This window comes from Myripristis murdjan, chromosome 8, assembly GCF_902150065.1.
Source record: "Myripristis murdjan chromosome 8, fMyrMur1.1, whole genome shotgun sequence".
NCBI lineage: Eukaryota > Metazoa > Chordata > Actinopteri > Holocentriformes > Holocentridae > Myripristis > Myripristis murdjan.
In genome coordinates this window covers 32570090-32584874 of record NC_043987.1, presented here as the reverse complement: position 1 = coordinate 32584874, position 14785 = coordinate 32570090, and the positions used below count along the sequence as shown (strand labels likewise).

General features: G+C 43.7%; 1 protein-coding gene across 3 annotated transcripts in view; it reads right to left on the bottom strand.

Moving 5' to 3' along the window:
• Positions 1–14785, bottom strand: part of fbxl19 (F-box and leucine rich repeat protein 19) — a 43004-nt gene that overhangs the window by 17781 nt on the left and 10438 nt on the right. Inside the window, exons 3-7 of one of the 3 annotated variants that reach the window (XM_030057518.1) lie at positions 13301–13444; positions 7817–7903; positions 7042–7227; positions 6875–6907; positions 3506–4881 (exon numbers count right to left, since the gene is read on the bottom strand). In XM_030057518.1, the coding sequence (XP_029913378.1) occupies positions 3506–4881; positions 6875–6907; positions 7042–7227; positions 7817–7903; positions 13301–13444 (1826 nt within the window). The remainder of the gene's footprint in view (positions 1–3505; positions 4882–6874; positions 6908–7041; positions 7228–7816; positions 7904–13300; positions 13445–14785) is intronic. The other 2 variants (XM_030057519.1, XM_030057520.1) reach the window with 2 other exon arrangements.

Genomic DNA, 14785 nt, shown 5'->3' with positions numbered 1-14785 from the left:
GGATTTAGGATTTAGGATAGCGCAGCCTTCTCTTAAAGGCAATGGCACCTGGCACACTGATTGGTTTAACTGGCGTAACGCCCAAACCACGCCTATGCATAATATAGTGGGTAGCGCAGGTGTTTTACGGATAACGGCAGGTGCGCAAGATAGCAACTTTTGAGGGGGAACACCTCTTACGCAATGCTAAATCCCCAAATAATGGGTTTAGGGACTCTGGCGCAAGATAGGGCCCCTAGTTTCCCGGTGCGGCACAGGGTGGCGCAGTGAGGCGAACCCCCAGCAGAGCTAGTTTCAAGCAGCGCAACCCAAGGAACGCTCAGTTTGGTAGTTTGGCAGTCCGAGGTGTGCTGAGATGAGAGTAGTGTTGCAACAGCGGGAGGTGTTGACAGATTCAGCTTGGCGTGGTGACAGTTTCATGCCAAAAGGCTTTGCCAAGGTGCGCTCAAAGCTCGCAATCTGAAACCAGGTCTACTTTCAGCGCAGCCGGTGTAGTGGAACTTTGGCAGACCAGCGCGCAGTGTGCACGTCACCAAAACCTTACAGGCAGGTGTCCAGAATGTCAGGCACATTAATAATGCAATAAATACCATCGAAATCCACTATTCAATGCTACTGTCTCAATTAGCACATACATTTATTTCCATATCGACTGTCCCGTCTAGGGTTGAGTACCGAAACATGGTGCCAATAGGGCACTGGTTCTGACGTAAATGGTAGTAATGAGACCGAATAAGAACAAAAATTTTGGTGCCTCATTTCAGTGCCGCCCTCTGGTGTTCCGGCATGAACTTGCGGTTGTTGAACGTGACGTCAGCGCCGCTACTCAGCACACTTGTTGATCAGAACTGATAGTGAGGATCAATAAAGACGCTGAAGGCAAAACGCTCCAAGGTTTGGCTACATTTCACGTCTAAGGAGGATGCAGACTCTGCATGCAACAGATGCCTTAAAGCAACGTCATGCAAGGGAGGTAACACGTCGAATTTAACGAAACACCTGGCGACACATGGAGTTTATTTAAAAGCCGAACAATGCACCGTGTTTGATAATCTACGTCAGCGGTCCCCAACCACCAGTCCGCGGACCAGTACCGGGCCACAAGACATTCCCGACCGGGCCGTGCAGCCCGACTGTAAACCCCCCCACCCTGCGGTTGCGCACAAATGGCATGAGTTTATTATTACCATATGTTACTTGTATTTATATTGTTTAAATATTTAAGTTAATATTGTGTTCAATTTGGCCCTGGAAATAAAAGGGTATTGTTTTTTGACAAAGTGTGCGCGTTTTTGTTTTTTTTAAAGTACCGGTTCAAGAATCATTTAAGCACCGGAACCGTTTAAAAAATACCGAGTAGACATCGGTATCAGATATAACCCAACCGATACCCAACCCTAGTCCCGTCACAACTGATGTCAGATCAAAGGAGATTGACACCTTTTGGCATGCGTAATGGAAACCCAACCTGATCACCTGTCAGTCAAACAATGTGTCCAGTACGGTGATGTCTTTTTTCCAGTCATGGTGTCTGGAGCTGCTAATGTTAACTACCCAGTTATATAAATATTCCTCACAAATCGAAAATGTAAAAGGCATCAGTTCCTTGCCAGATGCTGGGTGTTTAGAACAGCAAATGTAAAAGTTTTCATGAACCGGATTTTGTTTTAATCTCTAGTGTGTTGTTGCATCAGTATGTGATGGAAACGAAAGTTGCAAAACAAACATGTATTTAAATGAAGGTGGCGAGGATTATCCTTTGAGGTAAAAACATTCATTAAAAATGGGGGCTTCACAGTTAAATTTATATTTGTTTGTAAAAATCAATAACTTTAACAGACGGTGACAGAGCTGGAAAAAGAGAGATGCGAGGCAGCTAGGTAATGGAAAGACGGGAATGAGGAAGACGAATGTAAGGATGGATGGATGGATGGATGGATGGATGGCAGCTCCAGCATCATTCCAGCAGCCAAGACTGGCCCCACTGTCCTGAGTGTGTGTTGCGGCTGCTCTCTTCCTCCATGTCAATTGTGTAAACGTTCATTATATCTTCGCACAGCGCATTTTAAAGGCGAGGACAGGGGCTCATTTGATTGGTTTAAAGTGAATCAGCTGTGTCAACCCCACTCCACGCCTTCTCTCCTTCCTTCCGCCGGTGAAACTAGAGCCCTAGGTGTTCATGGTTATGAGCCAGTTCCAACACTAGACCCCATGACTCCTGAGGAGCTACTCCAGTTCACAAGCTGCAATTGTAATGGAGATTGCAGCAACCGGTGATGCAGCTGCAAGTAATGTCAATCTCATTTTATTCTGTTTTTAGGGTGACTCTGTAACATCTGTCCAGGGACTACTGATGAAAAATAGCCTCTTGGCTAACTCTGGCGCATTTACAGTAATGTTAATTAATGTGCACTGTCCCTGTCAAACAAACAAACAAACAAACAAACAAACAAACAAATAAATAAATAAATAAGAAGAATAGTGTCAAGTGCATCTCAGCATGTGGAGTTTGTAAAGGCATTACATGCAAGAATGTTATTCATGATGGTGTTGAAGAAGACTCAGACATTGACTCCTGAAGCATTTGACATGGTGGATCAGTATTTGCTCTGAGTATTATGCAACTAATTGAAATAAATGCAACTTTATATGTAGGCTAAATGCAAAAGTGGGCGTGGCAGTTTTTCCACTAAAAAGTGGTTGTAGTGAAAAATAAATGCTAGCAATCAACTCAGAATCATGAAAAACCCTTATTTTGTCCCCTCAAAAGTTACTTAAGTCCAATTTAAGCACTTTAGAATTTTTGAAAAATCGGTTATCGGTACCCCGACTTTGATCAGGTTTTTTCGGGGTTTCCCCCAGGAGTTGAATTTCAACCTTTTAATACATGTTATTACACACCTTTATGAACACACTGATAAAGAAATTTCTTGGTAACGATTTAGTTGGCAGATTTTTATATGTTTCCCTTACTAAATGAAACAAGTGAAAACTGTCTAAAAACAAGTTACTTCTCTTCTTCTTTTGATCATGTCTTATTTTAAGTGCAATGAGATATTTTGACTAGTAATAAGACATTTTTGACTTGAAATAAGACAAATAATCTTGGTAAGATTTTGCGTTTTTGCAGTGTGCAGACCCTAAACCTCCATTTTATTACAGTTTGTGACTTTGAAGAACTCTCGCATCTCGGTGAATAATAAAGAAAGAGCTCAACAACAATACCAAAGAAGAAAATTGAATATTTAACAGGGTTTCCCACGCCCTTTATGACCCCATGAAACGGACTTGTTGAACTTCCCGTTGAAACAGGATGTTGGGGCAGGACGTAGTGCGGGGAACTCCCTGACCCAACAGAACATCAGTTTGGAAGAGAAACTACATTTTATTTGAAGGGATAATTTGGATGAGAGATGCTTTTTAAAAAATTTGTGAAGGTTTCATTGGTAGAAATCATGTGAGGTCATTTCACGGGGACTTAAATGGACCCTGACTGTAAACTCACCAGCGGCTCCACGTGCGGCAGACCCTCATGCAGACGCACAGCTCCCTCTGGCTGAGGTACTGGAACACCCGTAGCCACACGTCCCGGGTCATGATGTGGGAGGAGCCCGAGTCCAGTGGCAGGCAGCTGGGCTCGGGACACGCCGGCGGCGGACGGACTAAGTGTCTCTCCATCTGGACGGGCCGCGGCGGCGAGGGCACGGCGGGCGGGCTGCGCTTCATCATCTGCGAGCGCGGGGCGAGGCGGGACGGCTGCGAGCGGGGCGACGCCGCCATGGCTGACATCAGGAGCCCGCCTCCCCCCGGGCCGCCCCCTCCGCCGTTGGAAGTGGGGATGGACGAGGAAGAGGAGGACGAGGACGAGGAGGAGAGGCTGAGGCTGTTGTTGTTGCGCGAGCCGGCGGACGTCTGGCTCTTGCTGTTGCTGCGGATCTTGTTGCCGCGGCTCCCGCTGCCCTTGGTCCCGCCTCCTCCGCCGCCGTGTCTGTGATTGGACAACACGCCGCTTGCGTTCTCCTTCTCCCCGGCCTCTCTTCCTCCTCCCCCGCCACCGACCCCTCCCGCACCTCCCCGAGTCCGTCCGTTGCGCGCCTCCTGCCCGTTGCTGCGCTGCTTCCCTGTGAAGCCGTCAGAGTGTCCCGAGGACGGAGGCGTCTGATTGGACGGGATGGGGGAGGGCGGGGGCAACGAGGAGGAGTTCTTCCTGGTCCTGTCCGGCGTCTCCTCATCGTCTCCGTCCATCAGCCCTCCTTTCCTACCCCGCTGCTGCAGCCCCCCGTCTGCGACTCCTCGCCGCCGTGCCTTGTCCCCCGCACCTCCTCCTTGCTCCTCCTCCCGCTCCCTGTCCTCCTCGTCCCCCCTGCCCCCCTCCCCCTCCGACTCCTCGCTGGCACTGAAGCCCAGCTCGGCCAGCCGCCGCTCCCTCTCCCGCTCCCTCTCCCGCTCGCTGCGGCTCCTCTCGCGCTCCGCCCGGCTGCCCCCGCTGCTGTTGCCGTAAACGACGGGAGGGGGCGGGGCCGGGGAGGAGGACGACGGGGAGGACCCCCCTCCTCCTCCGCCTCCTCCCCCCGGCTCCCGCGAGGAGTCGTCCGAGTCGGACTCGGAGTCGGACTCGGAGCTGGAGGAGCTGGAGGAGGACGACTCGGGCAGCCGCTCCAGCAGCTGGCACATCCTCTTGAAGCGCTCCAGCTTCTCGCGGTGGTGGGAGCGCTGGTCGGCGCTCGACGTCCCCCCCGCGCCTCCGGCACCGCCGCCGCCTCCGGCCTGGGACGAAGAGGAGGAGGACGACGAGGAGGAGCCCTGCCCCCCTCCGCCGCCTCCCCCGCCGCCGCCGGTGGAGTTGGGGCCGTTTGACTCTGACGTCTCCTGTTTGGGCTTCTGGTGCAAAGAGAGAGAAGGAGCCAAGATCAGGGGGGTTTCAAAGCGGCTCTGCTGGCTGCTTAACCCTTTATAGGGCACTCACTGAAAAACAACCCTAGACTGTTATTAGAGAACATGACAGGACTTTATTACTTCTATAAAATTTCTCTAAAATTTTCATTTTGTAATAGAAAATCAAAGCCATTGAGATTGGTCAAACGCCACAATCGTGTGACCTGGGATGTAGAGCGATCTTTGCTGATTGGCTGGGTGAAGACCAAATGATTATTGAACTAACTGAGACAGGGGATGGGCCTGATGTGTAAAATTTCTGAAATGACCAAAAATAGTCACTTGCCCTATAAAGGGTTAAAGGGTCAAAGGTCAAGCAATGATTTAAACAAACACAGGACAGGGACACATCCAGACTGAGGATCCGGATCTGAGTTGTTGTTTGTTTGTTGTGTTTTTTTAGGATCCAGCCAGATTTGGCACCTCTCAAACTGGATCCAGACCTTCTCTGTGGCCAGCAGCCAGCCATGAGGTCAGACCGCACAGAGCATGGAGCCTACACTGCAAAAAGTCAAAATCTTACCAAGATTATTTGTCTTATTTCTAGTCAAAATATCTCATTACACTTAAAATAAGACATGATCACCTCAGAAGTAACTTGTTTTTAGACAATTTTCACTTGTTTCAAGTGAAAATTCACTTGAAACAAGTGAAAATTTTCTTGTTTCATTGGCAAAATTTGCCAGTGGAAAAAGTGAAAATTCACTTGAAATAAGTGAAAATTAGCTAGAAACAAGAAACAAATTTTGCCAATGAAACAAGCAAATTTTCACTTGTTTCAAGTACTTATTTTAAGTGTAATGAGATATTTTGACTAGAAATAAGACATTTTTGACTCGAAATGAGACAAATAATCTTGGTAAGATTCTGAGTTTTTGCAGTGTATTGATACGATGGACCTGCATGCCACCGCACTGCTGTAATAGAGATCAACTCTAAACCTGAGAAATGTTTATTAATCACTTCCATCATTGAATCATTCTATTTCCTTATCAGCTTTACTTCTGGCATCCAGATCCGAGTCTAGTTGGGTCTAAAGCGCTGGGATTCAGAATCCAGCTGCATCCCAAACATGTGGATCCAGTGTGTCCTTACACTGTGTGCTTCTCAACAACAATGCTCATAATATCTAAAGCCAACAACACACATTTGCACATCTGGACTCTGCAGCATCACAGAATTTTCCCCACATAAGTTGATGACAATAATCAAACAAAATCAAATCAGACACCTTTCTGAACATTTGCCCCTGCAGACGCACCGCGGTGACGTCGTGAATACCTCGTAATGCACGCCTGCACATCTGCCTTGATGCTGCGTCTGTTTATTTGCAGTAAGTGGAGTAATGCATTGTGTCTGAGTTATCTTCAGCGCTCTCCGTTTGTCTTCCCTCTTATCTAGATTCTGCTCTGCGCTGCGGCAAAGAGTCCATTACCTCTCGGGGATCATAAAAGTTTCATCTAATCTAATTGACGTGCATCATTTGACACTGCTAATTTGCCGCTCTTATGGCGCACTGCAGGCAGCAGGTCTTAAGTGTCAGCGTCTGCATTCCTGCATGGCGACAGGTAACACAACCACACCAGGTTTTCTACCGAATAACAAAAAAGACCCTGTGACCTTTTTTTTTTTTTTCTTTTTTTTTTTTACAGAGTTGATACTTCGTCCATTGATTTAGCCTTGAAACAGGTCAGCGGTCAAATGCGATTCCAGAAGCCTCGCAAGAAGAGCAGATTCAAGTCTCTCTTGATGCTCCAATTTTGAGCAAATTCGATTTTTTTTTTTTTTTTTTTTTAACATTTTCAGATTCTGTTCTGACTTGAAGGCGTGTGTGCTTTCAGGTGATGCTGAACTTAGACTCTTCAAAAAAAAAGTCAGGCTTGACAGCACAATAGCGACTTCACTAGCATGCTGAAACATTTAACATAAGACAATGTACCTTTTTGAGGCGCTTTTCATGGGCCCCCTTCATCTACAAGGGAAACATACAGTCAGTGCTGGTTCATACACTCGATACACAACAACACAGAATGCCCTCACGTTGGTTATCATGTCAAACAGTGACAGGACAGAGGAAAAGGAGACACGCATGTTGTTCCTCTGTACCTTCTTCTTGGGCCCACTGTCCTGAGGCAGCTCCTTCTCCTTCTTCCTTTTGTGCCCTCCCTCCGTCCGCCCTCCGTCCTCCAGCGGGGGCGCGGCTTTCCTCTTGAAGGGCGGGTCATCGGTCAGCTTCCAGCGGCCCACCTCCCCGTTGTCCAGCCGGCGCTTCCCTGACCCGTCCGCCTGGTCCTGCGAGAGAAGAAACTCACAGTTCAACCACTGAAGCTGAGGTGCGGCGTGACAGCCAGATGATTCTTAGGATGTGTGAACAAAGTGTGACAAAATTTCAGACTGATTTTGGGACATATCATCTTTTTCTCATTCTAGTCACTTTTGCGGGTGAGTGTAAAGCTAAGCACGGTATATTTGGTACAGGACAGGTCAGTTTTAGGTAGGAGCATGGCCAGTCATTACCAAGATGACTGTATGTACAGTAATTATAACAATTACCTGCAAGCTGTTAATGGAACAAATCCAACCAGCATTTTTTCCCCCAAAGAAAATCAAATTTCTTGGTTTTCTCTCTTCAGGTAACTATGTTAAAATTAAGACTTCCTATTTTCAAATTGAAGACCATTTAATGACTTTTTAAGGACTTTTGAATAACAATTTTAGACTCTCTATAAGAACCTGCAGACTCCCTGTGGAAATTAAAAGTCAAGAAACATGCGCTCTCAGTCATTCCCAAACTTTCCCAGAGTCCCCTCCCTCCCTCCCTTTCCAAATCCAATCAATCCCAGTCCTGCAGTTCCCATCAGCCCCGGAGCCGGGCACTCACCTTACTGGTTTTGCCTTCCTTGTGGCACTTGGGACACTCCCAGCAGTTTGGGATCTCATCGTTGATGATGCCCTCTGCTTTACCCATCTGTGGAGACAGAGACAGACATGTGTTGCTTATTCTGCAGGATATCAGTTAAACGTGTCATGAAAGTGTGACACTTTATAACCAATAATAAAAAAAAAAAACTTAAATATGAAACAAAAACTTTAAAAAGTTGTTATATTATTGGTTCATAAATTTTATTACATTATTGGGAAGTTAGTACATTACCAACTTTATTACATTAGGAGCAGAAAAGTTATGGTGGTTATTACATTATTGGGTGTTACAAGCCATTTGTGAGGGGTTTTTACAGCGGTTTGGCTCAATAACTGCTGCTCGCTCCAAGTTTATTGCACACTGAGGCTCTAAAAGAGACATTTTGAAAGCTCATCAGCCAATGGGGAAACTCCTACACTTGGCCGACCAATGGTGTAACTTCATCGCTCAGCCAGTGAATCGGAGACAGACATGTAGAGTTGGCCCCGTTGTTTTAGTCCAGCCAAAAAAATATTCATTATAGGTGAAGAACTCTTTAAGGTATTTAGAAAAAGTTGTTTACAGTGATATTTCTTATTCCAAGGACTGTCTTAAATGGCTTAATATCAGAATGAATCAATCAATCAAACTTTATTTATAGAGCACTTTTCATGCCAAAGGAGCAGCCCAAAGTGCTTTACATAAAAACACATAAAAACAATGCAACACATAAAAACTATACAACAAACAATAGACACAAGATATATCCCCCCCTTCTCCCACACATAAATACATACACACACACACACGCACACACACACAAATTTAAAAACACTAAGGAATTAAAAACACTGAGGAAACACTATCCTTCACTCGCCACTTCGAAGTGAGGAAACACTAGAGAGAAGATAATCCATATTAAAGATTAAAATTCAGTAAATATCAATAAAAATAAATAAATAAATAAAAGTAAATAAAATAAATACAATTCAGTTAAAGGCAAGACTAAAATGGTAAAATAATCAAATAAATAAAATTCAATTGAAAAAAAGTCTAAAAAAAAAATAAATAAATAAACAGACAAGTAAATAATAAAATAAATAAAATTCAGTTAAAAACCAGACTAAAAGGTCAAAAATAATAATTAAATAAAAAATTCGTAAAATAACATTTAATTAAAAGCCATACTAAAAAGGTAGGTCTTGAGTTTGCTTTTAAAAATGTCCACATTCTCTATTTTCCTCAGGTCCTCAGGCAAACTGTATAGAAATTGAAATTGAAATTGTTCATATTTCTATTTTTTTTTATAATCCTTGTTTATAGTGTTTATATTGCTTACTGCTATTTATCATGTGTATACTGTATATTTCTTCTAAATTTGCACATTGACCTACCTCTATGCACATTTTATACACCCATGCACACGTTTTTTTTCTGTTTTTTTGTTGCACATTGCTTTTTGCACACTGGGTTGTACTTAGATCTTATTCTGTTGTACTCAGATCTTATTCTTTATTTTTTTTTTAATCTTTTTTTATTTTATTTAATCTGTAATCTGTGGATACTGCTGAAAAACTGTGAATTTCCTGCGGGATGAATAAAGTATCTATCTATCTATCTAGAATACCACTATCACAGTCAAAGAATCTGCTCCAATCACAACATGAGCCCCGCCACCTCAACACTGTCTCAGCAGGAAACATCAGAGAAACTCTGCAAACTGTTTGGATCAAAGAGTCACAGACAGGCCCAGTTTTAATGGTCTTAATTTTAAATAACACTAGCACTGACGGTACTACTGGTTTGAGACAGGTGGATGGCACTTTTCATCACTGAAATGTTGCTGCAGCCTCTGTCTCTCCACAAAAGGAAAGAAATATGATCATATTTGCCCTAACAGCTGAATTTCTGTGCCTTTGACTTCAATCTTTATTCATCCATCTATCAGCATTCACTCATCTGATGATGCTCCACAGAGATCTCAGTGGACAAACAGCAGGTGACCTTGACTGGTCTGCGGTCAACAACTGGTTTTTACTTCACTAATCAGTGCATTTAAAGCAGCACCAGGTGCTACTGTAGGGATTACTCTTTTTTTCTTCCCTATGTGGGGAAAAAGAATAACACTTTAGCAAAAGCACGTTACTGGCACCACAGAGACGGATTCTTTAATTTCATTCCATTTTTATTTATATCCTTCATTACTATTCTCTTTGTTCTCAGATGTACACCTTTGCTTTGCTGCTGCGGTGACCCACTTTCCCCTTGGGGATCAGAGAAGTTTGTCTTCATCTTTTATCTTTTATCCTTATTTGTGGCGAGGAAATCAAGTAAGGCTGCATGACGTTGGAAAAAGTGACACTGCGATATTTTCTTTTTTTTCGACAATATATATTGCAATATGAAACAATACAGGGAGTTTTGCCACGTGCATGCAGTGTGCTGTTCAAGTACAATTCACAACCATAACTTTTATCATCTGGGAGAAAGTCTATTCTCTTCTAACAAAACACACCCCCTCCTACTTCCACCACCCTTGACTGAGCCCTCTGCCGGCCCTCCAGAGTTCAGCCTGGACTCCTCCACTTTTGGTTTCTCGTATGCAACTTTGAGAGAGAACAGGTGGAGAGGTATATGGGGAAAAACAACATATGTTTCTGGATAAACTAAATGGATGTATGTGTTGCAGTCGTGTTATTGACACGTAATCTGCCACCTCTAACGATGTTCAGATGTATGCTTAATCTGCCTGGGGGAAGACAAACAGGCCTCCAATATCTGGCGAGACGCAAGTGCGGATAGATCTGGATACTGCAAGTTTTGTGTGTGTGTGTGTGTGTGTTAAGTGTTTCTTACATTACAGCACAGACCGGCCCATTTTTAACTTTTAACCTGCTGCCTCAAGAACCCTTACTTCAAACTAAAAGTATTTAATATCAGACAGACTTGCAGATTTGTCGTGTAAAACATGAACCTTGTGAGTTTTCCTTTTATATCAAACAGCAAAAAAAAAAGTGACAGAATGACTTTTTTGAGTTCATTTAAAACTTGAAACGATATATCGCACCGAGCATCTCGAAAAGCAGACGGCTCACGCAAATGTTGCAGATGTCATTATTTTTTATTATATCGATGCACACTGGTTTTATTGTTTTTTTGCACATTGTTTTTTTGCACATTGGTACTTAGATCTTTAGATCTCGAGGGTCATCTTTTATTATTTATTTTTGATTTACTTATTCTTTATGTTTGATTTACTTAATCTTGTACTCTGTGGATACTGCTGAAAACTGTGAATTTCCTTCGGGATGACTAAAGTATCTATCTATCTATCTATTTGACGTGCTTTCCTTCGCCCTGATGAGGAATCAAAATGAGAACAGAGTATGTACATTCATGCTGACGACACACACACACACACACACACCTCATTAATACTGTAACTGGTATTTCGATGTGATCTCAGCACCGTGGCTGCATTCCTCTCGAGAGCAGTAGCATCAGCCTGCTTGGCTTGTTGGTTAACATGAGCAAACATTGCATATTACATGTTACATACAAACTCATGATAGGTTCACTTCATGTCAGATGCATCGTAAATATAAACTGCTGAATGGGGAATAAACATCTAGGTCATCCCTAAAATACACGTTGGATTTGGGATTTTTTTTTTACTGGCTCTGATTTCTCCCAGCTAGTGTCAAGGGAACAACAACATGACATTTATTACTTTATAAAAACATAATAACATCTGGTACGTTTTGTTTATGGTTGATTTTAACGGGTAATTACAAATAATTGTGGTTGCTGGATTTCAGATGAATTGAACATGCAAATGTGTCTAAAGTGGAGCAACAACATATCAATACGTTCTCCATTTTGCCTAATATGATGTGACCATGGCAACGATAGCACTGCTTATGCAAAATTGTATAAAGCTATGATGTATTATTAGCAAATCATTATTCTAACACCTATTACAAGCAGCTTAATGACACAATAAGGCAAATGGTGAGCACCGCAGCAGGTCTGGATCAGCAGGATGATGATGCTGCATGTTCCACCTCCAACCTGATTTATTTGTATTCACATCTGCACCCTTTTCTTTTGCTGCTGCAATGACCCAATTTCTCCTCCGGATCATTAAATTTTCATCTTAACAAAGCATCAGCTAAACGCCCAAAATGCAAATCCCGCAATCTTCACCGATTCCCCATTCTTTCTTATTTTTAGAAAAGGCGGGGATCTGCAGGCGTGATGTTAATGTGCCGTCGCTGGTAGTAAACACAGCGGCCTGTGTGAGGAGCATGTGGCGGGAGGAGTGTGTGTGCGATGTCATATCAGTTGCAGGGAGTGAAAGTCACGCTGAGGTCTGCTGAGTGTGCACATACGTGACGCGCATGGCCACGATGCACGCACGCACGCACCCACGCACACACATGCACACCCGGGCCGCACCTTGAGACAGCTGGAGTGGACAGTCTTAGCACAGATGGTGCGTGCCATGAGACACAGGATCATTCATTCACACACACACACACACACACACACATGCAGCGTAACTCGGGGCCCCTCAAACATTTTCATGTCACGTACCAACAGGCAGACCCACATATGGAGGATCTATATCACTGAAGTGAAGTGTCTACTCTGTGTGTACAACAGTCTACTGCTAAAACAATTAGTCAATTAATTAATTAGCCAACAAGCAGAAAATTCATTAGTTAACTGTTTTAGTCATTTATCAGGTAGAATATTATATATTATATATATATTTACATAGGCTGTTTATATTTTTCTCTATATTTTTATATTTACTGCTTATATATATATATTATATTTATTATTTATGATACATATACTACTTACTTATATATAGGCTGTTTATTTATACTTATTATATATATACTATTTATATTTTTATTTACATTTATATATGCCGTTTACATTTATTTACATATACTGTTTATAGTTTACATACTGTTTATATCCACACTGTTTATATATACTGTTTATACCTATATATATATATATATATATTTATTTATATACTGTTATATATCTTATATATCTTATATTTTATACTTACACTTATATTTACACTTCTTTTTCTGGTGTTTTTTTCGGGGGGGGGGGGGGGGGGGGGGGGCCTGAGTGCTAATTTCTTACCACTAGCATGTAAGTGTGAACTGGTATGACAATAAAGTTCCTTGAATCCTTGAAATACCCAACATGCTGATTCCAGCTTCAGTAAAATGCAGAAATGTAATAAATAAATAATAATTTGTTTTTGTTTTTTTGGGGGGTGGACCTCCAGGAGACTTCCTCAAGGTCCCCTGCAGGTCCTCACACTTCACTTTGACAACCACTGCCTGAAAAAAATCTTTGACCCTCCCATGCGCGCACACACACACACACACACAGCTACACAAGTTGAGATGTCTGTCACACACACACACACACCTTGAGGCAGCTGGGGTGGATGATTTCGTTGCAGATGGTGCACTCCATGAGGGAGAGGCTGAACTTCTCCTCCTCCGAGTTCACCGTGTCCTCCTTTCCTGCCTCGCCGCACGCAAAGCACACCGCCGTGTGGGGCAACACCGGCTGCAGAGACACAGGGAGAGAGAGAGAGAGAGAGAGAGAGAGAGAGAGAGACAGGGGGTTTAGTATAAGAAACATGAAAGAAATCAAAATACTCAAATACTTAGTTAAGATATTAACGGCAGAAACTGGTACAAAACTAATTCTCCACGTCAAACCCACTGGTTTATTCACATAGTGGCCATTATGCTTTGAAAAAAAAAGTCATAAAGTCCACAGTTCATTTTGTCTCCTTCTACCCAGAATGCTTTGTGTTTTCGTCACAGGACTGAGACATCTCCAGGTTCGGGGGCGACTCTGCCGTCACCTGGACGAACCAACTGAGCGGAGGGAGGAAACACCGCAGAGCTCAGAGACGCCGCTTCGAAACCCGTTTGCCGTTTCCGCAGCAGAACTTGGAGTGTAATTTCTGGGCCGCCGCAGGGATTCGACCCGGCGACCTCTCTGACCTTCCGCCTGCTGCTGGACGACTGTAATCTAATCTCCGTCAGAATCCAGGCCAAGATCCAGGGTTTGTCTGGCCCGAGCATGACTCAGCTGAACTGAGGAATAGTGATGACTCAGGGGAATATGAACCACCGCCACACACACACACACACACACACACACACACAGCAGGATCAGTGATAGTACTACTGCTAATAGTGTGTGTGTTTCTGGTTTCCAGCTGTGTGTTTGTGCGACTTGACGGCTGCTGCGTCTTCCAAATTTAGAAATGACACAAAAAGTCCACAAGTAACACTAATGAGGCGACGATGAAGACGAACTGACAGCCCGCTCCTCTTCCTCTCTTCATCCTGCTGCAGGGAACAAGAGAGGAACTTAAGCCTCATTAACACCATCGTCATCCTCCTCCTCCTCCTCCTCCTCCCTCCTCTTCCTTCCTCCACTTTCCCTCTTTCATCACCTCCAAGAAACACAGGGAGCAATTTCTCCTTCGGCCTCCTGGAGTGCAGGAGACACCGAGACCTCCTCCTCCTCCTCCTTTAAACATCATCTCTCATTGTGTCTCTCCCTGTACGCAAACAAGAATCCCACTTCCGTCCTCTTCTCCTCCCTCCTCCTGATCACATGAATCACCGTGGAAACCAATAGAGCCAGGGTTAACGTTCATTTGCCAATTTGCCGACCCAAATTTCATTCTTGAGATCATAATAATAAAACCAATATAACATGTGGCCTTGTGTATATCGGCACCGTTCCATTCCTAATTTGGCTAATGCTGCGTTTGTTCAGTTGAACTTGGACCTTTGAACTTCTGAACTGCACATTCTGACACTTTAACGAGTAAAACGGAAAACTGACCAGTGAGGAGGAATCTCCCTTCTTCAGTATTCCCCATGG